Source organism: Sceloporus occidentalis, unplaced genomic scaffold (assembly GCF_023333645.1).
Source record: "Sceloporus occidentalis isolate IW3139 unplaced genomic scaffold, rSceOcc1.0.p SCAF_13, whole genome shotgun sequence".
Classification (NCBI taxonomy): Eukaryota; Metazoa; Chordata; class Lepidosauria; order Squamata; family Phrynosomatidae; genus Sceloporus; species Sceloporus occidentalis.
In genome coordinates, this window is record NW_028316993.1 from 6537327 (window position 1) to 6564737 (window position 27411).

The 27411-nt window shown below is 51.8% G+C and overlaps 1 protein-coding gene across 1 annotated transcript in view; it reads right to left on the reverse strand.

Moving 5' to 3' along the window:
• GRIK5 (glutamate ionotropic receptor kainate type subunit 5) overlaps nucleotides 1–26055 on the reverse strand; it is a 48590-nt gene extending 22535 nt beyond the window's left edge. Inside the window, exons 1-7 of the mRNA XM_089479364.1 lie at nucleotides 26010–26055; nucleotides 9283–9418; nucleotides 8082–8246; nucleotides 7359–7456; nucleotides 6305–6470; nucleotides 4766–4944; nucleotides 3963–4016 (exon numbers count right to left, since the gene is read on the reverse strand). Of these exons, the coding sequence (XP_089335490.1) occupies nucleotides 3963–4016; nucleotides 4766–4944; nucleotides 6305–6470; nucleotides 7359–7456; nucleotides 8082–8246; nucleotides 9283–9367 (747 nt within the window). The 5' untranslated portion in view covers nucleotides 9368–9418; nucleotides 26010–26055. The remainder of the gene's footprint in view (nucleotides 1–3962; nucleotides 4017–4765; nucleotides 4945–6304; nucleotides 6471–7358; nucleotides 7457–8081; nucleotides 8247–9282; nucleotides 9419–26009) is intronic.
• Between the last annotated feature and the right edge of the window lie 1356 nt (nucleotides 26056–27411).

A 27411-nucleotide genomic window follows, 5' to 3' on the forward strand; every position in this document is an offset into this window, starting at 1 on the left:
CTTCATGGTCATATGCCATTCAAGACTATTTTAACTGGTTTTAGATCATCTGTTTTTAATGGAGAAACTACTTCGTCTACAGTCAATACCCTCCATATTCATGGATTTTTTATCCGTAATCCATGGTTTGAAAATATTCCAAAAATATATAAATCCCACAAGCAAACCTTGGCGTTGCCATTTTATCCAGCGGACGCCTTTTTACTCTGCCATTGTATTTAATGGGGCTTGAGCATCCACAGAGTTTGGTGTCCAAAGGGGTTCCTGGAACCAAACCCTAAGAGATACCAAGGCCCCACTGTATTTTAATCCTTTTAAATGTCTGTAATTATTTATAGTTTTAAATGGATATTATTGTAAGCTGCCTTGAGATCTTCAGATCATATTTTAATTTTAAAATAATACCAATGAAACCCACGGAGGGACTTTGGGGAGTCAGACCTTCTCAGCCTAAGAAGAGGAAGGCAATGGGAAACCTCTGGGTCAGAACTGCCCAGAAAACCCTAAGATAGGATCATTGTAAGATGGCGTCCACTTAAGGCATTGATGTCCAAACTCTGGCCCTCCAGGTGTTTTGGACTTCCTCTCCCAGAAGCCTCAGCCACCTTGGCCAATGGTCTGGGATGCTGGGAGCTGAAGTCCGAAACACCTGGAGGGCCAGAGTTTGGCCATCACTGACTTAAGGGCACATCACAACATCAGCGTTTGATACATTGCCAGCATTCTGCACAGATCTGACAAAATGCCAAGTGAGGCAGATCTCTGCCCCAAGGAACTTCCAAACCAACATTCAAGACAAAATGAACAGAAAGTGAGGGAGACCGGAGGCACGGCTGAAGATGGGGAGGAAGCACCGTTCCTTTGGTTTCTATTGTCTTAGACCCAAGAGCGGAGGAGAAAGAGCAGAGCAACCCCAAATAGCCAGGAGTGGGATGATGTTTAAAAATAAAACGACAATTACACAACACTTTCCCCAGAGCAGCAGGTGCACACTGTGTGTAAACTGAAATAACACAAGTTGCAAAACAATTGAAGGGAGAACAACTCACCCCACTCACCCCTACTTAAAATAAGCCCAGACAATACTTCCAAATTTACTTCTCCTCCCAAATGGTTGCAGTGTCTTCATTCTCTCACAAACACACACATACACAAAGAGACAGATCCAAATGTGACAGTGCCCACAACCGTTGTTTGCAAGCATAAGCGTTCGCAAAGTGTCTGGCCTTAGGAGCAAAGCCAGAGGGAAAACCCACTTTCACATTCAGATCTTGCTAAGGGTTGTCAGGAGCCAAGTCAGAAACATTTTGCCGGAGGATCTCTAGCCTTTGGCCGGCCGCTTGGTTGGTTGGTTGGTTGCCCAGCCGTCCTAAATCACTGGCACCTTCACCTTCACACACAGAAAAGCACCAGCGATGGATGGGAGGACGTGTGTGTGTGTGTTGGGAAACAACAACCCTGACCCTCTGAAACGCCTGCACTGAGCATCCCCTCTCTGTGCAAAGGAGAGGCACATTGCTGCTGTTTTTAAAGCCACATACCCTCCAGCTGGGTTTGCATGGCAGGGTCACCTCTCATCACTGCTGAAACAAATGCTGAACCCGAGCCAATGCTCCACTTCGCCCAGCGAGAAGGAACCAGTTTCTGAGGCAAGGGCTGGGCTCTGCAAGCCAAGGCAGGGATCGGTCCCCAGGAGGGTTGGATGCCGCAAACCAGCGCTCTGGAAAACGGGGGTCCGGGGGAACGTGGCACAGACCCAGCAAGCGAGGAAGCCTGGTCCCAAAAGGAAAGAGCGGGCATCCTGATGGTGCAATGGCACTAAGTCAGGCCGATGGCATTACAATTTGCCAGAAGGGTGCTAGCACTCTCCAGCTCTCTCAGTTTGGCAGGGACTGTCCCAATTCATCCTCTGTTGCCCCAGTTTTCTAGCTGCTTTTAAACTGCCCCAGTTTCTCTCTCCTTCTTCCACCTTCAATTGCTGCAACCTGAGTTCAAAGAGCAACAGAAGTTTGGACTCCATTAACTCAATAGGGGAGAAGAGAAGCAAACTACAGCAGTCTCTCCTAGATGATGATGATGATCATCATCATATCATCATCATCATCACCACCACCACCATTATATTTGTACTCCGCTTTTTCTCTCAAAAGTGGGACTCATACTGGTTTATAGTCTAAAAACACAGTACAGTGAAAAACTTACAAAAGTGACAATTAAAATGGAATTAGATGATTACAATGTTAAAACATCATTAAAAAAAAGCAGAATGCAAATAAAAAAAGATAAAAGCAATTAAGAAGTTTTAAAGGTCTGTCTGTTCTTCCTCATCCCTGTTGCCGCCTTGACCCCTCTCTTATGTTGCGGCACATGCTCCTGTTTTAATCAGTGGAACATAGGAAAGTCCGGATGCTAGCTCTTGCCTCTTTTGGTAATGCAACTAATGTTTTGGTGAGTTGCGGCCACCAGACGCCAGCCGTGTCCTGGTCAGTGGAGGGCAGAGGTGGCCGCGGCAGAGGGTCCGGCAGGCCTCCTCCAGAGCAATAGCAGCATCTGCAGGGACCACAGGAGGAGCCCAGAGGTCCCTGTGGATGGGCATTGTAGTATCTCCCTTGCAGGAAAGGGGACGGATGCTTCTCTGCTGCCCCCAACCCACCCTCCACCAGCCAGGAAAAGTGTTGGGGACTGCAGCTGAGAAAAAAAGGGTTGGGGGATTGGATGGGAGATGATCATGGCTGCATCTTATAGCTGCATCTCCCGGTGAAGCACCTCAAGCCCCTGTTTCAAGCTCTGCTGAAGACAGCAGTCCCCCCACACCCAGCACTTGACCCCTGCAGCCCTTTGAAATGCAAAACACAATGTGGTCCTCGCTCGCTCTTAGGACAACCCACAATAAGGACGTCAGCCACGGAGAGCTTGTTGTGGAAACTGCAAGGGAGAAGATAGGGAGACAAACTGGATGGATGGTTTTTGGTGTTGGGGGGCATCACATGTAGCTTCCCTCCCTGCCACCCCTGCAAATTCAACCTCCAAAGACCTTGGGCGAAATCTTGTCAGTGTCCACGTTCTCCTAGGGAAGCGGTCAAACATTTTTCTCAGACACCCAACACCCACATTCAATCCAAGGTCATGGGTGCAAAGTCGCGCATGAATGCCAATGTGAATGTAGACTCACATTTGGGGATGCCTTGCATAGCACGTCCTGGTTGTGCACCATTACCCTTCAACGCAAGGGTTTGTGTAAGACGAGCAGCACATAACTCCACTTGCCAACGTTTACGTCACACAACCCCAATGGAGTAGCGCGCCTATTCTGCAACCCGAGATGACAGTTTGGACAGCTGCCTCCTTGCAAGACCCTCCAACATTTCACAGATGAAAACTGGGAGCTGCATCAGAGTGTGGTTAAGATGGCAAAAGCTATGGACAGGAAAGGACTGAGAAGCCAAGAGAGGCTGCGGCCGTTTGCGCTTCTGGCCTGGGAAGGGTAAGACTCCTCTCCCACAGAGTTAATGGAGAGCAAACTAATGCTGCGCTTTGAACCCGGTTTACAGCCCTTGAAGCAGCTGAGGACAAAGGCAGCAGCAGGTTCTGAGTGTTGTGAAAGGGCAGCAAATTGTTAAGTCATTTAGGTTTTTTTCCTATTGTGTTCTTACTGCCAGGGAGAAGGAAAGGGACCGGTGTGGTTTTCTGCCTCTGCTGCCAAAATAACTTGGCTGGCTTCAGGAACAATGTACCTTGACTTGGGAGGGAAGCAGCACTTGCAACTCTCTGCTTTAGGTGGCAGAAAAACCTCTCCGGTCGGCGCAGATAGAGTCGAGACCAGATGGGCACCTGGTCACCACGCCTTCTGGTCAAAGCTCTCCAACGGCTTTTCCAAGCTCTGCGCCTTTACAGGGGTGGGAGTTTTACACAGAGACACACTTGGTCTTCTCTGTCTCAGCCACTGCTCTGCCAGTACTCACCATCGTGGTCAGGATGTATTTGTAGAAAGCGGATGTCATGCCCAACTCGGAAGCCTAGAAACGGAGCAAGAGAAGGAGAAGCAGGTTTGGTACAAGACTTTCCGGGCTTATCAACTCCCTGCCACTCAAGCCAGATGTGATCGAGCTGTTTCCCCAGGTGCACAAGTTCAAGACTGGCAAGCTGTGGCAGTCTTGGGCTCCTGGCAAGAGATCCCAAACAGATGGCCAGCAGGTGAGGGTCACTCAGGTGTGTGTCTGCGCAAAACACTTATTTAATTCCATCTTTCAAACACCAAGCTTGGAAGTGTTCCTTTTTCGGACTATAATCCCCAAAATTCACATATGTGTCTGCATGGGATGAAGGCTGACTTAACTGCATCTTTCCTGTCTTGAACTACATCTTCCTAAAATTATCCCCAGCCAGCTATGAGGCTCAGAGAGTTATCAGAATCGACCAGGAGCAGCTAGCGGCTCCCAAGTCAGAGGGTCAGTGAATCCACTTCACATTTTAAACCCAAGGTGCTGAAATTCTATATGCCACAAAAGCAGCTCTAGCTGCCCAAACCCAGAGCAGATTCACTGTTCCATTGACATGAGAGCCACAAGCATCCATTGGGTTTGCAATGATGTTTTCCACCTCAGGAAGGCAGAATCTGCCTCCAGGTCTGATGGATCACTCTGGGAGGAGACTAGCCATGAGTCTGCAAAGGGCCACTCCATCCAGATGGGAGGCCAAAGGTGTCTTTGGCCTCCCCACCGAAGCAGAGAGACCCCCACGCCCCCCCCTCCGTCCTGCTTCTCACCTTCTTGAGGATGAGATAAGAGATGGAAGCATTGGCGTCCACGATGATGGTGGAGATCTTGTCGTCCCTGATCTCCTTCAGGAGAGGCGTCGGGTCGTTGGTGTCGTCCAGCATCCGGATGGAGAGCGTCTCCTTGGAGATGAGGAACTGTCGCACCAACTCCTCCAACCTCAGCAGGCCTGAGCAGAAGGGACAGAAGGACAACGGGTGATGCCAGCTGCATGTCCGAGCCAGGAGCCCAGCCCTACCCCGCCTGGCTTTGGCATTCGGGACTTGGCCCTGGGAGTCCTTCCATCGGGATGCAGGAGGAGCACAAAGCTCAAGGGTATCTACAGATACGTCTTTTTGTGCCTGTTCATAGAGGTGTAGGAGGCACTGCTTTGTATCCTAATTTCTGAAGCAAGGCCTCCTCCATGGCTGCCTCATTGCCCCAAAACAGGGTCCCCACAGTCCCCTCTGCAAGCATTCAGCCTTGCATCAATACACAGAGGATTCCATTTCTCCAGGGGCAAAGGTGATGCTAACTGTGTCTCTGTGTTCAACGTGAAGAGTTGTTGTTGTGGTTTTAAAAAGCAAACAGATCCTATTGCAGCTGCCGCTGAGGGAAGTGGTCATTCCTGAGGCGGCTGCATGCAGAGAGCTGGGAGTTTGCATCCCTCCTGTTTGCCCCAGAAGGGAAATCCCTGCCAGCAGCAAAGGGCAAACAGAGCCGACACAGGAGCAAATATGTCGGAATTGCAGCAAGGAAGGAAAGGGTTAACCCACTCACCAGCTGCGGCTACCGATCCTGGGTTTTGTTAATCAAGAAAAGCCTACAACTCCCAGAATCCCCCAACCAGTATGGCCAGGTTCTGGGACTTGTATTCCAATGATTCTTCCCAGCTCTGCATCATCCCAATTATTATTAACCCCTCACCTCACTGCTGCTATTTGCATTTGATTTGAAAGTGGATGTTAAAAGTAAAGGCACCTTAAACATCACATCTAGCACCACAGCACTGGGATATCCTGCAGCCTTTCTCCAAGTGCAGTTGGACTACAACTCCCAGAATGTCTCACCATTAGCTAGGGGCCTGATGGGAGCTGCAGTCTGACAACATGGGGAGGCAGGCCTCCATTGAGATTTTGTGCTGAGGGTAGGGAGTGTTAATCTCCACGCACACACTGGTTGTACTAAGCCGTCCTTCTGTCCAATAGCAACACTGGGTGACTGGACGCACGCCTGCATATGCAACTCATGCGCTTACACAATGGTGCCACATGAAGAACTGAATAGGGTTAGGGTACCAGATCAGACCAAAATGTCCAACCACTGCTTCCGGAGGGGAACTTACACACATGTTAGGGTTGCGTAGAAAGTGCTGCAAATGAAGCACAGAACTTGGGGGAAATTGGACTACCGATCCCAGAATCCTGACTCCATTTTCCTGTCAAGAGGAGGGGGCACAGAGAGAACTGCCCCTCCAGCCTCAGGCGCACCACGCTCCCTCCTGCTCCATGCACCCACCCCAGCCCCAATCCCCAGCCCCGCTTCCTCACACTCGGCCTTGGCGCAGATGAGGCTGGCTGAGGGGTAGTTGAAGGACTTGAGGATGCGCGAGACGGCCAGGCTGACGTCCTCATTGCTGGGGTAAAGGCTGACGGAGGCAAAGCGCAGGTACTGCAGTTTGGGGGTCTCCTCTGGACCCACTTTGACGTGAGGGATCTGTGGAAGAAAAGGGAGGCATGGGTGGCTGGCGCTGGAGACCCCTTTGCCCACTCTAAAAGGTGACCTTTTTTGGACTAGCGCTGACTGGGGGATTCTGGGAGTTGCCATTCAAAACTTTACTTTTCCAAGCTCTGATTAAGGATAGGATCATAAGAGTTGGCAGAGACCCCCAAAGGCTATCCAACCTCCTTCTGCCAGGAAGGAAGACATCATCCAAGTCCCTCCTGCGACAGATGACCATCATCCAGCCTCTCTTTAAAAACCTCCAGTATTTCTATCTACTTAGCTTTGATTTTAAGTACGTTTTGATTACGCTGCAGAGAGTGAGACATTGACAACCGTTCACACCTTGACCTCTTGCTGTTTGCTGCCTTTTCATGCTCTCAGTTGCATTGCTACTTGCCCTTTCCTTGGGATGCATCCTAAATTCTTATTTCTAGAGGCTGACCTGCAGTTTTAAGATGCCGCAATGCAGGAAATTTGGGGAGTGAAAGAAAATTTCGTTTGCAGGGATGAAATTATTGGGGGGAATGCCCTCATTTTGCACAGACATACACACAGAGAGAGCTGCCCCCTTGTTCTGAAACCAGTTCCAAAGTGGCTTTTCACTCCTGGGGCTTCTACAAGAGGCAATTTTGCCCTTCTTCTTGGTTGGAAGAAAGGAGCAGTCCACCAAAACCACATGCACCCCAGGGGCCATGCTCCCTTTCCCCCACACATGGCCGCCCTAAACCTTTGCCTACAACTTTGGCATCCGACCCTTGCTTGGCACCATGGGACTCCAGGGGAGAACTGGTCCTGTGTTTCTATGGGAGAATCCAACTTTGTGGCTGAAACGGAGGACCCCTGAAAGCACTGAGCTGCAATGGATATGGTGCGGCTTACCTCTTTCTCCCCACAGATGTGGCTGACGATGGAAGCAGAGGCTGGGCTAGAGGCCGGGCCCAGAACCGACACCACGCCTTTGGGCAGAATTTGACACACTGCATTGAGGGGGAACGACAATCGGAAAGATGTTACCCAAAACGGACCTTGGCCAACCCATTAGCCAAGCCAAGGCATGCCAGGTGACTCCCTTTTTCAATCCCCTTTCCCTGCCACAACGGGTCAAGGAAGGGATTACCCACACACACACACAGACACGCAATGTCCTCACAATGCCTGGCCCACTTCGCCTGAAAGCTCCATTTAACCTCAACATGAAAGACTTTCCTTGGGTTTATGGCAGAGGGAAGCAAAGCACCCACCTTGCCCCGAGTACACAGTCCTGAATCCCGTCCCACCCGGCATCACTCACAAACACACAGGCCACAACTTTGTGGAGATAAGTACTTAGGGTAACTAACTACTGCTCCTGTCCATAAGAAACGCATTATGGAGCCAATGCTCCCTTTGATTGATGCACACAGAGATCAAAAGGGTAAGTGGCCTTATGATGCCTGGCACAGGGGCACCACTGCAGCCCACAGGCCTTGGCGTGCAGGGCTGCATTTCTTCCCATGCACTTGGTGCTTAGTTCTCACCCCCAGTCCAGCAAGAGCTCATGCGCATGCATTTGCAGAGAGAGAGAGAGAGAGAGAGAGAGAGAGAGAGAGAAAGGGAACATACTGGTGTCGGTGGTCTCGTACTGGCTGTCCCGCTGCAGCTCAAAGATCTCCACCTCCACCCGGGCTTTGGCTGGCACCTCGATGATGCTGTTGATGTGCTCCCGTGCCAAGGCTAGTGCCAGTCGTTCCCCACGGCCACAAACTGTCTGGTCATCTAAGATGGCAGCTGGGCAGGAGGGCAAGGGAAGGAGACAGAGAAAAGCCAATCGTCATCAAAATGCCAGTATAGAAGAGAAACCTACTCCCTGGTGGTCTTCTCACCCCACACCTCTGTAGATACAGGTCCCACCAGCCTACAGAAGCCAGGCCACCCCCACTAACTCCCAGACTCTCCTCCCAGACCAAGAAAGGGCCAGCCACTGATGTTCTATTAATTGTTGTTGTGTGCCTCCAAGTCGTTTCTGACTTATGGCAACCCTAAGGCGAGCCTCTAACGAGTTTTCTTGGCAGGTTTCTTCAGAAGGGGTTTGCCATTGCCATCCTTTTAGGCTGAGAGAGTGTGACTGCCCAAGGCACCTGGAATAAGATGATGGGAGTTGTAATCCCTTGCCTCTGGAAAGTGCCGGTCTAGTTTTGGGCAAAAACATTAGCTTAATCCAAGAGAATCGTGCTTTGAGTAAAACAGTACTCTAGTCTTTACTTTTCCTTATCCTTTTAGCTACCTGTCTTTTTAAACTATATTTCTTTTTAACTTAACAGCTGCTTTGAATCCCAGCTTTGGGGGAAAATCAGGGTATAAATAAAGTGAAGACAGACAGACAGATCCGGCTGGCAGGCAGGCAAGCAAAGTCAAGCTAACCTCCTGCACCTCATTTTTGCAACCCACCTGATGGGGCTTTCCTCCCCCCACAAGACCACCCCTTTCCTTCTGACCCCCAACATACACACAAAACACACGCTGCAGCTCCTTCCTTTTGCTCCCTGCCCTGATTTATGCCCTCTGCAGCCGTCTGGATGGGAAGAGGATAACAAACGGAGCTGCTGAACAGAGCAGACATCAAGCGGCTGGCCACCCTGGGGCCATCCGTCACCTCCAGGGTCAAGCTGCCCCCAATTCCTGGCTCTCTGCCCCCTCTTTGCAAGCCTCCCTCTCCCTGAAGCTTTGCCCTCCCTCAACAGCCCAGCTCTTCCACTTCTTCTCCTGCCCCCCATGTGCATGCCCTGCCACTTCTCCCATACGTGTGCCTGCTATGCGCTCTTACCCATACGGAGAGAAGACAGCACCTCCAGGCTCTTGTGAGCAAAGGCTAGAATCAGCAGCAGCAGCAGTGCGGGCAAAGCCGGCATCTTCTACCCCTCCTCATGGAGAAAGTTCGGCCGTGGCCTCTGCGCTGCCACCTGCAGGCGGGGCGGGAAGCACAGGTGTCCTCCATCAGAACAGTTATCGGTCCAAAAGGAAAGGGAATAAATTCTCTCTCATACACACACACAGCATGCATTCAGCCATGGGGATCAGTAGCATCCATGTCAGTAGGGCGTGAATCCATGCTGGGTTTTGACTTTGTCTTGAATGATCCTGCTGTCCATGGGTCCCATTCAGAATTAAGGCAGGATATAAAGAAATGAGTCGCTTTAATTGGAGGGGCTCATTCTCTACTCATTTCTTAGAGAAGGTGTTGGGGGACCGGTGGGGTTTGCTGGGATCCTCAGGCTGCCTACTGCTAGATTCGGCTTAAGAATTTTAAAACTTGTGCATTCCATAGATGTTCTGTATCCTAAGCCCCTTTGAGTCCCACTTGGTAGAAAAGAGGGGTATAGATAAAATGAATAAGCAAATGTTAACTGTGGGAGACCTGGGCTGGTTCCCCCACCGCAGCCAATAGGGCGGAGTGGGACTTCTCCCTTTCTTGCATGCTGGGAGGATAAAGGCAAAGAGAAATGGGCAAAACCCTCAGCCACTCTGTCAGGCCAAGTGAAGGAATCAGAGAGAGGGATTCCCCTTCCATGAACTTTTTCCACCCGTCGACTGACTCAACAGAGAGTTGGGAAAGACATTTTTGGTCCAGACTCACTGGGTCCAAAACATTGCCTGCCAGTGAACAGTTAGTACGACCCTCCAAGAGTTGTTGGACTGCAACTCCCATCATTCCTCGCCCTTAGCTTTGCCAAATAGGGGCCGGATGTGATTTACATGCAACTCCCCACCTCTTGAGAGGGAGCCCTCCCAAAACCCTTTCTGCCGTTGCACACCTTCTTCTCTGCACTTGCAGAGTTCAGTCCCTGTAACCCAGCATCCCCAGGGACTTTATGCCCAGCCCTGCATGCCTCTGTGGTCCCTCAACCTTTCATCCCAGCATCCTCCTTGGGCCCTGTGCCATGTGCCACGTATGTGCTGTGCACCATCACTTGGGCATCAAAGCCTATGGGGCGGAACGCTATCTAGCCAAATGCCAACACACTCCCTGCAGCCACAATGCCCCCTTGCAGCCGCTGGGCCTGACCTTCCCCAAGGCCCATGGGAACCCATCCAGTGCTGGCACTGCGGAGGGACCCATGCGCCCTCCCGCTGTCCCCGTCGCCTTTGCACCTGACGCCCATCCTGCTCTGAGCTGAGTCAGCAGCAGCATCCGTCCCGTCTTCACGCCGCACGGCGTTCACCTTGAGCATTAATATTTATCTTCCCCTCAGCCACAACTGGGCAGGTGGTGCAGCCGAGGCGATGCCAGAGCGAGGGAAGGAAGGAAGGGAGCTGGCATGGAGGCACAATGGCACTTCAAAAGCATCCTTTGGAGGGAGAAAAGGACTCCAGGAGAGAAGAGATGAACCCCCAGGAGCCAGAGCATGCTTCCCCTGGCAAAGCCAGCGGATAAAAATCTACAAAAGGAAGGCAGGAGCCATGCTCCCAGCGATGCTCTCTCTACCACTCGCTGGAGGGCAAGAGAGATGTGGGGGGCGTCCAAGCCCTCCTTCACGGCTCCCTGCAAGAATCCAAAAGATACCTTTATGCCAGTCAATCCAGGCTGAGGATAGGGCCCTGTTCACTTGGGCCTGAGTGCGGTTTTGCATCACTGTAGCTCCACAATAAGGAAAAGCAGCCCTTAGCAAAATTCACTCTCATCTCCACAGTTCTGAAAGCAGCCTTCTTTGCCCCTCGCACCTTCTCTGATGCGTTGTATCCCATCATCCACAGCCACCACTGAGGGATGATGGGAATGATGCTCATGGACAGCAAGCCAGGCAAGGCTACTTTAAGTGCAAGCCTACCCTTTGGAAGTAAATTGGCTCTGTTTCGGAAGGAGCTGGCAAAACCACTCTGAAGATCCCTTCCCTAAGAGAAAAATGTGAAACTCATGGGTTGACAGGCAACATGAAGGCATGCCCCCCAGACACACACACACACACACCTCCCAGAATGCCCCCGTCCATGCCTCCATTGGCTTGGGCATTCTGGGAGATGTAGGCCAGCATCCTGGGAGTGAGATACGCATGCCTCAGGGACGCACCACATCAGAGGCGAATTAATCGCCACAGCACAACAGACGCATCCTGCTGACAGCAGCAGAAGTGGAATTGTGCTGACGGCAGCGTTGTGCTTTGTGGTTGCACACTCAAACTCTGTGTGTGTGTGTATTTATTTACTTATTTAATACCCCACTTTCCCCTAGCAAGGGACTCAGCGCGGCTTCCAAAAACATAAAGCAAAGCCCAGTTAAAGTCTTATTTACTGAAGTTCAACAATGACAACAACAACAACAACTAAACAGAGGATTTTGTTTAAAAAGCACATAGATAAAACAGTTTTAAAAGCAGCCATTGCCATGTGCTCTGCGTGGGAACTGCATTGTGCTGGCACAGTGTATCTCTGCATGTGGACATCTAGTCCATGCTTAGGGGGCACTGGATTGCAGCCATGCCCCCAAAAGGCAGCATTCGTAAGTGCCGCTATTTAGGGGGGGCTAAGGCCAAATGCCATTTAGAGTCAGACCAGATCCGTATCCAGAAATGCTGCAAAGAAAAGTCCTAAGGCAATGAGTGGTTCCCAAACGTTTGGGCTTCCAGGTGTTTGGGACTTCAGCTCCCAGAATTCCTGACTTCTGGCCAAGCAGAATGAGGCTCCTGGAAGTGGAAGTCCAAAACACCCGGAGAACCAAAGTTTGGGAGCCACCGGCCAAAGAGATCATTCTGGAATGGACAAAACATAAATTCAAGTGGCCTAATAGGCTCATGAGTATTTAATGTTGGTGCATTTCATCTGCCCAAACCTTGCCTAAATGTGTCCCCCCCCCCCCCCTCAAGCAGAAGGGTTAAAACCAACATCAGGAATTGCCTGTTTGTCTCTTTGTGGCTGAGCTGCAAGGAGCATTACTCGGCCAATGGCTCAGGCTGGCCTAGAAAAACATAGACGAATGGACAGAAAAGGTGAAGGAAAGGGAAAGGGAACCTGGAATATCCTTGAAGGGTATAGGATTTGCTGTAACCACAGCCCTGCCCTGAGCATGTGCAGAGTGTCTTATTGATTTAAAACCATAAAACTGTAGACTCTTTGAGTCAGAAAGGATCCCAAGGGCCATCTACTCCAACCCCCTGGTATTTCAAGATGGCTCCATCATGTCACCTCTCTTCTCTAAGCTAACACCCTCAGTTCCCTTGGCCCTTCTTCACAAGGTTTCCAGGCCTTTCATCACTTTGGTCCCCTAGAGCTATCTGTCTCTGAGCCCTCCTCTGGCCAGAGCTCCCAAGGCCAAGGGACACTAAGCCAAAACAGACATCGTGCATAAACACAGGCTTAATAACAACAGCTCCTTAAAAGCAAACACACCTAAAACTACCAGAAAAGCCCCCCGAAAACCACTGCCAGTCCCATACGGGGGGGGGAGGGGTTTCTGGGTGTTGCATTGCCCTCCAAAAGTAACTTTCCCAAGCTGCCATAGAAGTCGCAGGGCAAGGTGGTCCAAGGGGCATTCCCTCTTTCCTGGGGAAGTTTCCAGCACATCGCGGGAAAGGGCCCTTCATCCCAGGCAGCAACGGTTGCCTGGCAACAGGAAGCTGCTAAGGAGGAGGAGGAAGCTGCGGTTGCTAAGCAAAGCCATCTGGGGCTCTGCGCAGCCTCCTTGCGGAGGGGCTTCCTTCCTCCCACGCTCCAGGCCACCCACAAGAGGCGCACCCTCCCCACATGTGCCATCCCAAACCCTCTCCCCCAATGGGGCACCTTCTGGTTTGATTTCCATTGAGTGCACCTCTCCCTTCAAGGCACCTGTTGACTTATGGCAGCACCATTGGTTTCACAGGGTTTTCGAAAGCCAGAGGTCCTCAGAGGCAGTTTTGCCCATCAACTTAAGTCTTGCCAAGAAAACCTTAAGAGAGGGTCACCATAAGTAGGAAATGACCTGATGGCGCACAACAACAATAAATGTTTTAATTAATTAATCATTAAAAATCATCTGCTCCTGATTGCAACACATGCCACAATTAACCTTTGGTTGGGCTTGCTGTGCCAATCCAACTTGCCCAGCCCTCTAAAGTAACAAACATAGGGGCTCCAGAGCATGTGCAGAGCCAAACTTTCTCTCCTCTCCCTACTAACATCCAACTGCATCCCCGGACCTAGAACTGGGGGTCCGAGGGGTGGGCAAGGTTTTCCCATTGGGCCAAAGCCCTCGAGGGCAACTTAGCCGCCAGCAGCTGCACCCTTTGAGCTGCTATTTCTATTCCGCAGCTTTAAACTGCAATAGCACTTGTGAATAATCCATCTCCATCTGGATCTACCGGACGGATCAGGCTCCTCACATTCCCCTCATCTCATAAAAGACGCCGTTTCCGTGGGTCAGCCCTTGTCCTGGCAGAGCTGGGTTCTTGGACTCCTTCTCAGGTGCTGCTTAGCCGAACACTCAGTGCCAAAACCCTCCTCCTTGACTTGCATGAGCATCATTCACATTCATGGCACGCTTGGGGGGAAAATATTTGCATCAAAAGTTCAAACCGCAACAGGCACATTCCTCAAACCCCAAAACACACGCACACAACATCCACTCTACTGTTGGAAGAGTGTAGGCTGTGTGTGTCGGAAGTCTGTTACATTTTGCACTTCCGGTGCACTCATCTTGCAAAGAAAACATGCTGCAGGGAAAATGCATGGGGCAAATAGGGAGCCTCACCACCGCCAAATCCTGAAGTACTTTGGATTCTTCTGAGCTTCCATTGTATCCAGTCCTAGTTTCTGCTAATCCAGACCACAAGCAAAACCATGCTAGTAATCTACTCAAGGTGCAAATTGTATTTCACATATGGAACAAAAATATTTTTTATCACACACAGCAGTTGCAACCAGCTGAAAGTGGTTTTGTGCATGCTGGGATCATTGTGCATTGTTGTTGTGGGCCTTCAAGTCATTTCCAACTTAGGTGACCATAAGCCAAAGCTGTCACTGGGTTTTCCAGGTGAATTTTCTCCAGAGGAGGTTTGCCTTTTCCTTCCTCAGAGGCTGAGAGAGTGGGACTCACCCAATGGGTTTCCAGGTCTGAGCCAGAATTCAAACCCTGGTCTCCCGGAGTCCCAGTCCAGTGCTCTAACCACTAGACCATGCTGTTTCTTGACCTTTATTCGGGGGGGGGGGTGTTGACACCATTGCCCTCCTCTAAGTCTGAGAGAACATGACTCACCTAAAGTCACCCGGGGCTTTCCCTGGCTGAGCAGGAATTCGAATCCTGGTCTCTTGGGTCCTAGTCCAACCATCAAACAATTATACCATGATGGCTCTCACTGTTGTGCATGCAGAAACACATTGAAGACCGCAAAATAATGTGTGAATTGCCTCCATGCGTTGCTGGAGGTATTCAGGGCAGGAGGAGGACCTGATTGGATGCCACCCTTCTCCTGGAGCATCACCCTGATTGCGCCACTGCTGTTGAGCAGAACCCAAGGCCTATGCGCTACCTGTAAAAACAAACCCAAACAGGAATGGCCCTGCACCACCCACCCCAAATCTGGCATTCGCAGAGGACTTTCGCAGACCATCACCAAGCGCTATCACCCTTCGGGGAAGACGCTTCTCTTGAGAATACGCGGCGCCTTGGCAGAGGCGGCTGGTGACTCTGTTGTCACGGAGCAGGGAATCCACCCTCAGTTTCAACAGCCGCTTCCTCCGCAGCCGTCGGTCTCGCAGGCACGCTCCAGGTGCTGAAGGAACACTGGGAATGGAGTCCAGCCCCACGGAAAGCTCCCATGCAGCAACCCAGAGCAGTGGAGGAGCAGGCGCAGGGTGGCATCCCCGTCCCGGGAAAACAGCATCTGTCTATTGGGACTGTTGCTGGAGGCTCAGGAGGAGCATCTCCTAAAAGATGGATACCCTGGGGATCCCTGTGCAAGATCAGCAACTAGGAGGGGGAGACCGAGGGCCCAAGGAGCCAAGGGCAGGCCCACATTTGCACCCATGAGATGCAACATGAGCCAAGCTCTGGGGAAGGAGGTGGTCGGTCCGTTGCAACGCTGACCCTCAAAAGCATGGCAGCCAGCTGCCCAGCAAAGTCCTGGACAAAGTTAGGAAGCTCAAAGTTACAATCAACAATGGGAATCTTTTGGATAGGGAGCAATGAGAGAGAGCCAGTGTGGCACAATGGTCTGAGCATGGGACTGAGTGCTGGATTGAATCCTTCCTCAGCCATGGAAACCCACTGGCGAGTCACACCCTCTCAGCCTCAGAAAACCCTGCAATGGGAGCACCTTAAGTCAGAAAGGACTTAAAGGCACACAGCAACAAATAAAAGGGGGCAACAATACTGGGAAGGGCAAAATAGCCAAAGGGCGGGCATCAGACTGTTGACTCATTGCTCCTTGGATGCTGCTTGTGGCAGTTCGTTTCAGGCCATTTCAGGTCATTTTGTGTATTTTTTAAAGCACAGAATTAAAAAAATAACAAAATGGTAAAGTGTCGGCAACACATCACTCTTTAAATAATGCTAGCCATTGGGTTTAAAAAACCAAACGCTCAGTTATCGAGTAACAAATTCTTTCTTCCTTCCTTTCCTTTTTCCCAAGCTAAATAAGCCCAGCTCCAGGGACGTAGGAGCCGGCATAGAGCAGAGCTTTGACTGGAGCCCCAGGTTCAAATCCCAGCCCAGCCACAGAAACCCATTGGTTGATCTTGGGCAAGTCACTCTTTCTCAGCCTTGCAGCAAAGCAATGGCAAGCCTCCTGTGAAGAAACTTGCCAAGAAAACCCATGACAGGTCCGCCTTAGGGTCACCATAAGTCTGAAATGAAAGGCACACAACAACAACAAACAAGGGACTAATGTGTTGCCCCTTCTCTACCATCTAAAAGACGACATGCATGCCTTCACCTCGTGTGACACATGGATGTGTCACCAAAGGGACTGTGGCGAGTGTATCTGAGTACTTGCTCACCTTTCTTTCTGTTTTTACATCTTTCCACACATAGGAAAACAGCACTGAGCAGCCATGTCCAAACTCTGGCCTTCCAGCTGTTTTGGACTTCATCTCCCAGAAGCCCCAGCCTCCTTGGCCAATGGTCTGGGACTCTGGGAGCTGAAGTCCAAAACACTTGGAGGGCCAGGGTTTGGACATCACTGGCACAAAGAGTCTATCAGGTCAGAGGGTTTGATTTCCTTTTCCCTGATATGCTTTTTAAGAAATGCTTAGCAATGTGCAACAGGGAACTCTTCAAGGAAACAGGCAGCCTTCCCCAGATGCACCTCCAGCCCTTGACCAAGACGCTCCAGGCCACGACTGACCGGTCAGTTGCAGAAAGTGGACCTCAGAAAGGAAAGAAAGAGCCCACAAAATTATAATGCAGGCAAGACAAGGGCAGGGGCAGAGTGGCCCTTAAAACGGTGTTGGACTGCAACACCCATCAGCCTCCAAGCTAGCATTAATGCTGGCTGTCACAGCTCCATGATCTATAAGGAAGATTTTGTAGGAGGCAAGATTAATGTTCCTTAGGTGTTTTTTTTTTGTGGGGGGGGGAGAGATAATGGAGGTGTGGGAATGAATTGGGGAGCTGCTACTTAATGTGAGTAGGTGGGAACGGATTAGGATTCTCCGACATGTTTTTCTATTTATAATGCACTGTTTAAAACCCGAGCCTCAATTTCTCTCTTTATGGTAGATTTCCTTCCTCCCACCTTTTTCCACGAAAGAAACCTTCCGCGTCTGATCTGTTATCATTTGCAAGAGGAACGCAACGCAAAATCACGAAATAAAGAAAGAGCAAAATGGAAGCAACCAAGGACAGGTAATTAATAATAATAATAATAATAATAGGAGCAGATAACAACAACAACAAACTTCAAGGCAACTTAAAAGGGTTTAAGAGCCAAGGAAAACAAAGGCTGCATCTACACTGGAGAAATAACCCAGTTTGGCACCGCTGTAACTGCCTTGGCTCAAGGCTATGGAATTCTGGGAGTTGGAGTTTGTTGTGGGGTCCAGAGCGGAGCAGAGGATTCGGAAAGGAAGCTATGAAAAAACTGGGCACAATCCTAAAGTGCAAAGAGATAGAGTCAGCCCTCCGTATCCACAGATTTTTTTTATCCACGGATACAAGAATCCAGTTTCAAAATATTTTACAGCTATATAAATTCCCAAAAGCAAACTTTGATTCTGCCATTTTGCATAAGGGACACCACTTCACTTTGCCACTGTATTTAATGGGACTTGAGCATCCACGGATTTTGGTATCCATAGGGGTCCTGGATCCAAACCCCAGCGGATACCAAGGATCCACTATAAGTCTGAACATCAATGGGGGGATCATCCAAGCATTATAATCCCATCACCAGGAACGAATGCGAGAGGAAAGAAAGCGGACAAAAAGAAAAACAAATTCATTGGAGATGCGGTGCTGGAGAAGATGCTGAGAATCCGGCCCAAAGGATAAACTAATGTGTCCTTGAAGAGATCAAGCCTGAAATGCCTTCAGGAGCCAAGATGATCAAACCGAAGCTGTTGTACTTTGGCCAAATCATGAGAAGGCATGAAACACAGGGAAACACTGGGAAAAGTAGAAGGCAGTAGAAGGAGAGGAGGAAGAGTGTACACTAGATGGATAGATTCAGTTTGGAGGTCTGAGTTTGCAGGACCTAAGCAGAAGAGAAGAGAGGGTCTTGGAGGTATACCATCCACGGGGTCTCCATGTGTTGGGGTCGACTCAGGAGCAGTTAAGAGGAACAACAACTTTTTGGGAGAGCTTTGGCTGTGTCTTCCTGCATGGCAAGGGGTTGGACTGGATGGCCCTTGGGGTCCCTTCCAGCTCTAGGATTCCTAGAGCTACATGGAGAGGCCTTGGACCCTCTACTTTTCCAGCCTCAGAAAGGCTGCGTTTCCCACCTTGGCAACCTGGCCAAGGCAGGCAGGCAGGATGGAAGGGACCTGAGTGTGGCCTCACCTGGCCTCCTTCTTTCCTACCGTCGGATGCGAGGAGGCAAAGTTGTATTACAGCGGCTCTTAGTCGGAAGTCCCTGATTAGCTGCAGGCAGAGCCTTGGTAAGAGTTTAATGGGATCAAAGGCCTCCTGCGCGGATCAGCCGCAATCCCAGCAAGGAAAAGGCGGCCGAGATAATCAGCTTACAGGGAGGCGGCTGGCGGCTCCCTCCGCCACCTGGACCCATCCCTCTGTCCGGCGGCCTTTGCCCCCTCCAGACCCCCAGACGCTCCCCTCTGGCCTCAGCCAGCCTCCAAAAGTAAAGGGCGCTGACCACTGCCTGGTCCAGCAGCACCTTCCAGCCGCTGGGCAAAGGCCTTCTCAGCCTTTGAGAACTGGCTCGCTTCTTAGCAGAAACAGGCCTGGGATAATGTGCTGGGATTGTGTTTGTTCTTGTTGCTGTTCAATAGATTATGTTTTTAAACTGGCTGCAATTTTGGGATGGTTTAATTGCGCTTCACCTTTTTTAGGCTGTGAATTTTTAACTATGTTTGTTTTAACTGCCGCAAGCAGCTCTGAGTTCTAAAAAGGCAGGATCTAAATAATAACAATAACAATAATCATTATAATATTTAGAGCTATGGGGAAGTTACTTTTGGAGGGAAACAACTCCTAGATCAATCAGGTGGTGATATTCCACGGCTTGGGAAAAGTTGCTTTGGGGACCATGCGTTCATGTCGCCTGCCAACCTATGGGGACCCCATGAATTTTGTAGGGTTTTCTTAGGCAGGGCATCCTCAGAAGTGGTTTTGCCAGTTCCCAAAATGTCACCTACAAAGCCCTAAAGCCCCCAGCCAGCAAGAGAGAAAGAATATCTCTTCCAACCTCTGGATAGGTATTCACCAAACATTAACACACATAACCAGGGCAGTTTATTCCTGAGTGTTCTGCCCACAGTGAATGGAGCCTTTGACAGGAGCAAAGAGGCGGCTCAAAGAAGTGAGACATTCTAGGAGGGAAATAAAACCAACCCCAGTGGGAACATAAAGGCTGGCATAAAAGCCTCTTCTCCAGTCTGAAAAGTACTGCTATGTGCTGTGGATGCTGGGCATTCTGCACCTGCTCAGAAACTCCCCTCTAAAAGAAAAAGTACTTCTTATTGCTCAAGAACAGGTGCCAAGAAGTCAGTTATTGGTGCTCTTTTCATAAGTTCAGCCTAAATATGGTCTCAAACAAAGTCCAGACAACTTTCTTGGCCACAGGTATTACTATCCAATGAAGAACCTCCCAGCCTCTGTGACAACTTTGTCCTCAAAGGACAACTTTCAATAACTCTGTGCCCTCCAGGAGTTCTGAACTACAGATCCCATCCTCCTGGCCAGAGCAATTTAGGATGATGTGAATTGTTATCCACTATATCTGGACACGGCTCTAGGAACAGCCAAGCACCAAAAAGCAGGAGTCTTAGAAACCAGGAGTTTCAAAACTTACCACGTTTTGCTATCACTTCAACTGCTGTAGCTCCATTGCAAGGAATCCTGGGATCTGTAGTCCAAGGAAGATCTCCACTAGAGAGTTCTGGGGCATGTCCTTAAACCACAGCAGCAGTAAAGCTCTCTATAAGGCAATTCTAAGTATCTCAACAAGACACAAACCCCAAGATTCCCCAGGAAAGAGTCAGAGCAGTTAAACTAGGATCATGGAATCATAGTTGGCAGAAACCGCAAGGGTCATCCAGTCCAACCCATTCTGCCATGCAGGAAATCCAAATCAAAGTACAATAACTGCACAAGGATGGATCCACTTCCAGACAGACCCCAAAAGTTTCCAAAAAAGTATTTAAGATATGAGCTCCTACAGCCAACAATAACAACAACTTCACAACTAACAGGGAGCCTGGAGGGGTGTGCATTTCTTATCTCACCTGCCCAGTAAAGAGATATGATAAACTAACAAGACGGAAGATGTCTGGAGAAGGGCTACAAAGACGATCAGAGAGAGGTGGCTAGGTTTAATATCCGAAGTGTGTTTTCTGCTTCTCTGGGGACTCCAAGAACATGAAGCACTGGGTTCAAGTTACAGGTTGAGTCTCCCTTTGCATTTCGGATTTCTCTGGATTTTGAAATATCTGCACAGACATAATGAGACATCTTGCAGATGGGACCCATGTCTAAACACAAAGTTCATTTGTGCTTCATACACACCTTATATACATAGACTGAAGGCAATTTGATACACAACTGTTTTTAAATAACCTTGTGCATGAAGCACAAAAATAAGTTTGTTTAAGAGGCAGAGTGCCTTCCCCCGAGAAAAAGAGATCCTGTTCCGAAACTGTCAGTATTTAACCATTCAAAAGGTATGAATATTTTAGAAACGTGTAACACTCATTAAAAAAACAAACACACATCTCCTTGCCCTGTCCGCTACCTTCTCATAAACAGAGAGGGGAACCATACAGCTTTCTCCCTCCAGATGTGGATGGACTACAACTCCCATCACAGCTCATAGCCAGCATGGCCTGTGGGGAGGGATGCTGGGAGTTGCAGTTCCAGGACCATCTGGAAAATGAATCCCACCCCTGTTGCAGAACCAATGATCTGCTTTCCAGAGTTATGGAGAGAGGCTGTGCCCCCAAAGAGCATACAAACTACATTTCGAGAGGACTAAATTTGGGAGAGGAAACAAAGGGGGAAGGCAGCAAAGGCCAAGCAAGAATTGCCAATAGCTCAGCTTTGCTGCCGCTGGAATTGGGGGACGTAGGGTTAAGTTTGGGGGGTTTGAAGGAAGGGGGCGAGAGGCATCCTGGAGGGCAAGGGCAGGGCTCAGGCAACCTAGCCACTGGTGAAGAATGTTGGGAATTGCAGTCCAACAACATTTGGAGGAAGGAAATAGGTGTTTTCCTCCACCCAACGTGGCATTGGTGGTCTCCATTGGTTTGCCAACCCAAATGCTACAAGCTTCACAGTGGCTGGGCAAGCGTGGCGCTGGGGGGGGGGGGCAGGGGTGACATTTGTCCCATGTGAACGGTGCAGTGCCTCCACTCCTGGTTTCATTCCAGAATTTAGAGGACAGTTTCCATGGTCCTGAACCTGTTTGGTGAACCTGCTCTGGGTTTCCTTTCCTGACTTTAAAGGAGACTGTCCAAGGTACCAGATGCATTAGAGGGAAAGGTAAAGCCCAGGACCTCGGACAGCAACTTAAACGCCTATTCTTTCCCTAAATGTGTGCTTTTAACTGATGTCACATGCATTTGTTGGTCTATTGTTGTTCCCCGTTCGAAATAAACGTTATAAAACTGAGTGTGGGATTTTGCGCCTTGAAACTACTGGCCACCACCAAACCCAGAAGCAACCAGAAGTCCCTTCCGGTTGGGATTTCCGGACCCTTCCAACACTGTGGAGCCAAAGGCCGCTCCTGTGGGGCTCCAGGGGCTGCAACTGGGGCCATTTTCACTGTCCAAAACGTAGAAGAAGCAAGGGGGACCTGGAGGCCTGGCAGCTGCAGGGAAGCCCTGCTCCTCCACTCCCCAAGGGCCGCATCCAGCATTGCGTGGGCCTCCCTTCCCACTCGCCCGGGGCCTGGATCCAGGGAAGGCCTCTGGCATGGAGGCTGGGGCCTGGCCTCCCTTCCTGCCATGCCGCTCTTGCCAGGAGCCGCGCAGGCCGCAAACAGAGTATCTGAGCGGATGCCCAAGACGTGGTGCCCCCCTGCCCCCTCCGTCTGAGACGTGTTCTCATCTTCTCTGACAACAACCCGCTCCTTCCTCCTGGGAAACCCGGCAACTGGAAAACAACCCTCCGTAGTCTGCTTCCCAGCCACCACAGCAAAGCCAAGCAAGGGGATCTCCTCCTCCTGGTACCAAGGGCCAAGCCCAGCTTGGCTCTCCTCCGGCCCTCCCTGCCCACACAGCCCTTCCAAACTCACCCCACATGCCAAAGGTTTCCCAGGCACACGCCCGTGCACCACCCTGCCCCGGCACCCATCCCTTCTGTCATACCAAAGCCCCAGGAAAGCTCAGACACCCGGGCCCAGGCCCAGGCACTGTGGCTGTCAGAGCAATTTGGTTCCTGACTCGGATCCGTTTCCGTCTCTGCCACGGAGCCTGGCGCAGCTGCCAGGGGGATGGTGAGACACTAAGCGGGACTGGCAGGGCCAGCGCCTCGGCCCCCTCGCCTTGCCACCCGCCACCCGCCGCCTCCGCCATGGTGGCTCTGGCAGCTGCTGGGCTCGGAGGCTGAGCCAACTGGGCCCAAAATGAGAAGTGGGGACGGAGAGGGACGGGGAGAAGATGGGAGCCCAGGGCAGGAGAGTGGAGTCCCAGCAGAATGGGAAGAAGAGGGAGAATGTGTCTGAGGAAGAGAGAGGAGGCCTGGTACAGTCTGGGAGAGGAGGAAAAGGGCTTGGGGACTCTTAAGGCTTAGAGTGAGAGCCCTGAGCAGCAAGGCCCTCTTGGGACACCCAGAATCTGTTGCCTGGAAGGAGCCGCCTCCCCTCCCCTCCCCAGTTGTGGAGACACAAGGAAGGAAGGAAGGAAGGAAGGAAGGAAGTGCCCAGAGGGTCAGCTGAGGTCGCGCCAGAAGGGAGGAAGAGGAGGCCAAATGGGGGAAGCCAGGAAGAGGGGCTGCAGTGGTTTAAATTTCTACAGACCCTTAAATTAATATTTTATTCCCAATTTGTATATGTTTTTAGCAATCTGTGTTTTTAACTATGTTTCTTTTCGTCTGGTAAGATGCCTGGTTTCGGGGGAAAGGCAAAGTATAAATAAAGTGGCAGACGTATAAACAAACAGACAGGCAGGCCTTAGAAAAGCTGCTTTCGTGGTCACCAGATCCCAGAATCTGCTGAGCAGAACAACCACTGACCGACCATGTTTCTGTGGACTACAAATCCCAGAATCCACCAGCCCACTGACCATGCTGGCTGAAGGATTTTGGAAGCTGTTGCCCACAAAAGCAACCTGTCCAAGCTCTCAATGGAGGAGGTTTTGGGGAGGCAAGTATTAGAGGCATCCCTCAAAGAGGAGGTTGGGTTCTCCTCACTGGCAAAGCACTGGCAAAGATGAAGGCAAGTGGGGGGTTGATCCTGCAGATCCCACATTGGGTTTGGGGTTTGGGCAAAGGTGGTAGATCCTGGGAGAAAGGAATAATCCAAGGCAATGTTGGAAAAGGAGGAAGATGGAGTCCTTGAGAGGCTGCAGGTTGGGGGCAGGAGAAAGAGGTGGAAGGCCTGCCCCACAAGAAAGGGCCCAAAGGCCTTGAGAACTGGTCGTCCTGGCAGAAAAGCAAAAGAATGGCGGAAATCGGGGGCTAAGGGAGAAAAGGCGTAGAGTATGACTAGGAGGCCTAAAGACCCTGAAGGAACCAGCCCACATCTTGGAAGCTAAGCAGGGTCAGCCCTAGTTAGGACTTGGATGGAGGACCACCAATAAACCCCAGGCGCTGGAGGCTCTGTTTCAGAGGAAAGAACGGGCAAAAACACCTCAAAGGATTCCTTGCCTAAGAAGTGCATGGGGTTGCCATAAGTCTGTGGACAGCTTGAAGACGCATCCAAGTGCACCAGGGTCTGATGGACCAGCTGTGCATCAAAGGAGGAGCCATGCTGCAAAGATGGTGGAAGTGGAAGAAAAGCTGCAGCAGCTAAAACTGCCCCATTGGCATGAGGGCAAATGGCGCACCTGCCGCAACTGACCCTGACATGGAGAGAGGAGGTGGATCTGGTGTGACTACTTGGAGGGGGGGGGACATGGCAGAGCACCTCCCAGCCTCAGTCCCTGGAATCCCCCAAAGGGTCAGGGGTCTGGGGAGGGCCCAGGAGAGACGGAGAAAGTGGGGGGCAGAGGCCCCTGGGTCACTCTTTCAAGAGCACCCCCCACTTTTGGAACAGATGCAAGCTGGACAGAAGGAGGACTATGAGGAGACAACAAGACAGGGGCCTGCTGGCCTGGTTTTTGGAAAAGGGGGTGCATAGGAGGCGCCCCCCCCCCAAGCAGGCACATCCCAGGCAGAAGTCAGGGTCCCTGAGGAAGAGGATGGAGAAGAGCGAAGGCACAAGACATTTTCAATAGATGGGGAAGTCCTTGGAGAAACCAAAGGATGGGCTGCATGGAGGGAAGGGGCTGGCTTGGAGGACACCTCAGCGTTTGAGTACAACCGCTAGCAAGAGCAGAGACCTACCTTACAGGGCTGTGAGTATTCCCAGACTAAGTTATGTTTCAAGCTGCTGCAAAAGTGGAGGGTGTTAAGAAAGGGTTGCCAGAAAGGTGATAAGAAGACAAGAAAATCAGATCTTGGTTCTCACCAGAAGCAACCAGACCTTTGTGGGGAACCAAATAAAAGTGGAACAGGTCCCCCAGCAACTGGCTTTGAGTGGCAGAGAGCCACAGGTGGTCAGTAGCCAAGATGCCTAGTGGTCAGTGTGGCTAAGCTGACCAAAGCCCTTTATTCAGTGGCACACCTTGTGGCAGGGAGTCCCACGGCTTCCATCTGGCTCTGGAAGGAGGGAGGGAGGGAAGCCTCTTCCCTGGCTGATTTCACAGACCTGTCCCTTCTCTCCGCCGCACTCACCTTTCTCTCTCTGCCCTGAAAAGCTACAAGGGCCCAAGAAGCCCCCTTTCTCCAAGAGGCAGGGAGGCCTTCAGGAGGCAGCTGGAAAAGATGGGGGCCTTTCCCAGGATGCCTTTGGGGTCGAAAAGGGGCTTGGGACCAACCTGGACTGGCCCCTGGGAAGGGCCAAGGGCCAGAGGGGCCTGGAGCAAAGGCTGTGGCCGTCAGGGGTCCCTCCCTTCCTTCCTTCCCTCCTGGACCAGGGACCCCCAGCCGCCCCAAAGAGCCGCCATGAGGGTGGGCTGGCGACTTGTGTGGACTTCTGGGGGGGGGCTCCTTTGGGGTCCAGGGGGACCTTCACAGGGAAGGCCTGGGGGGGGGGCTGGAAAGCAAGATGGGGGGTTTCTGGGCAGAGAAAGGGGGCCTTGGCCAGGGAAGGGGGCCCAGAGCCTCCCTCCCTCGCCAGCCCCACCTCTCCTTTGGGGGGTCCTTGGGAAGCCCCTTCCCTCTCCTCTACTCCCCCTTTTGGGGCTCCTGGCTGGTTCCCTGGAGGCTCCAGCAGAGAGAGAGGGGGGGCTTCGTGGGGTCCATTTTGGGCCCAAGATGCAGAAGGCCAAGCCAGAGGGAACGGGGGGGCTCTCGAGTGGAAGGAAAGGGGACCCCCAAAAAAGACAAACCCTCGGGGGCTGCGTCTACCCTCGGCGCCTCCCTTCCCAATTTGGGGGGGGGGAAGAGAGGGAGGAGGGGAAAGGGAAGGAGGGAGTCCAGGGCCCAGGACTGGCGCCTCCATCGCCCCCCCGAAAGAAAAACACAGAGAGAGAGAGAGAGAGAGAGAGACGGAGGCCATGCCTCGCCCTCCCCCCCAACCTCTCAGCCCCTTTTTTTTTGGGGGGGGGGGACTCTGGACCTTCCATTCCTGAGTGACTTCACCCTCCCTCCCCCCAAATAACCCCCCTCAGTCAATCCTCCCCTCAGGCCTTCCGGGCAAAAAGAGGGGGAGGAAGGACAGCAGCCCCCCCCAAAAAAGGAAAGGCTCAAAAGGGAGGGGGTTTTTCCTCCGGACTTACGGAATCCGTGAACGGCGCCCCCGGCCTCCTCCTCCTCCTCCTCCTCCTCCTCGGAGCCCCCCTTCCTCCTCCTTCTTCCTCTTCTTCTTCGCGGGGGGGGGGGAGGAGAGGGGAGGGGGGAGGCAGCCCCTTCCTCTTCCTCTTCCTCCCTGCCCCCCTCCTTCCTTGCGGTGCCCCCCGGGAAGGACCCCTCCTCACCCCCCCATCGAGAAAGAGAGGGAGTGGGGGCCAAGGGGGCTGAAAGGGGGTCTCCTCCGAATTGGGGGGGGTCAGCGAGGGGGGGAGAACTGTCCGTAGAAGAGGCAGCGCCCCATGGCAGCCCCCCCGGGACCCCCTCCTCCTCCCCCTCCGGAGGAAGGGACCCCCGCCTTCCCCAGGCCTTCCTTCTTTTTGGGGGGGGAGGGAGACGCAGCCCCCCGCCTTTGGTCCTCCTCTCTCTCTCTCTCTCTCTTTTCCCGGGGGCTCTCGGGAGGGAGGGAGGGAGGGGGGCAAGGAAGGGCCGCTGCTGCTGCTGCTGCTGCCTCTCGCCTCCTCCTCCTCCTCCTCCTCCTCCTCCTCCGCGAAAGGAATCCTGATCAGGAGAGGAAGAGGAGGAAGAGGCGCCTCCTCTGGAGTAGCCCTCCCCTCCCCTGAGGACTTACCCTCCTCCTCCTGGTCGGCCATGGCGGGGGCCAGCAAGAGGGCCTCTGAGCATGGGCAGAGCGACGCCCCACTCCCACCCGGCAGCGCCCAGGGGGGCAGCCCTGGACCAAGGCAAGCAGCAAGGAAGGAAGGAAGGAAGGAAGGGAAGAGAAGAGGGAGGGAGGGAGGGAGGGAGGGAAGAGAAGAGGGAGGGAGGGAGGGAGGAAAGGGAGAGAGGGGGCGCTTAGCCCGGGACCCCCCCTCGCCCAGGTCTTCGTCCTCTTCCTCTTCTTGCGGCGAGAAGCTTCCTTCTCCAAAGTGGATCCCAGCGGCAGACGCCATCCTGAGCAAAGAGAAGACTTTGGATTGCAATGGAAAAGAGGAAAGAAAGAAAGAAAGAACGAACGAACGAAAGAAAGAACGAACGAACGAAAGAAAGAAAGTGTCTCTCTTAAAGGGGGCCAAGGGAGGAGGGTCCCTTGAGGAAGGGCTGGGAAACTGGGGGGGGGCATGGCGCCTGGGAAGCCCCTTCGTGGCCCAAAGGATTCTGAGCCGAGGAGAGGCAGCTAGGTCCACACCCCCGAAATAACCTGGTTTGGCATCGCTTTTCAGCATCCTGGCTCAGGGCTATGGAATTCTGGGAGCTGGAGTTTATTACTGGAACTCCCAGAATTCCATAGCCTTGAGCCAGAACAGTTAAAGCGGTGCCAAACTTGGTTATTTCTCCAGTGTGGATGGAGCCTTAGAAGGCCACCTTCACCTGCGCAGCTCCTTGGCTGAC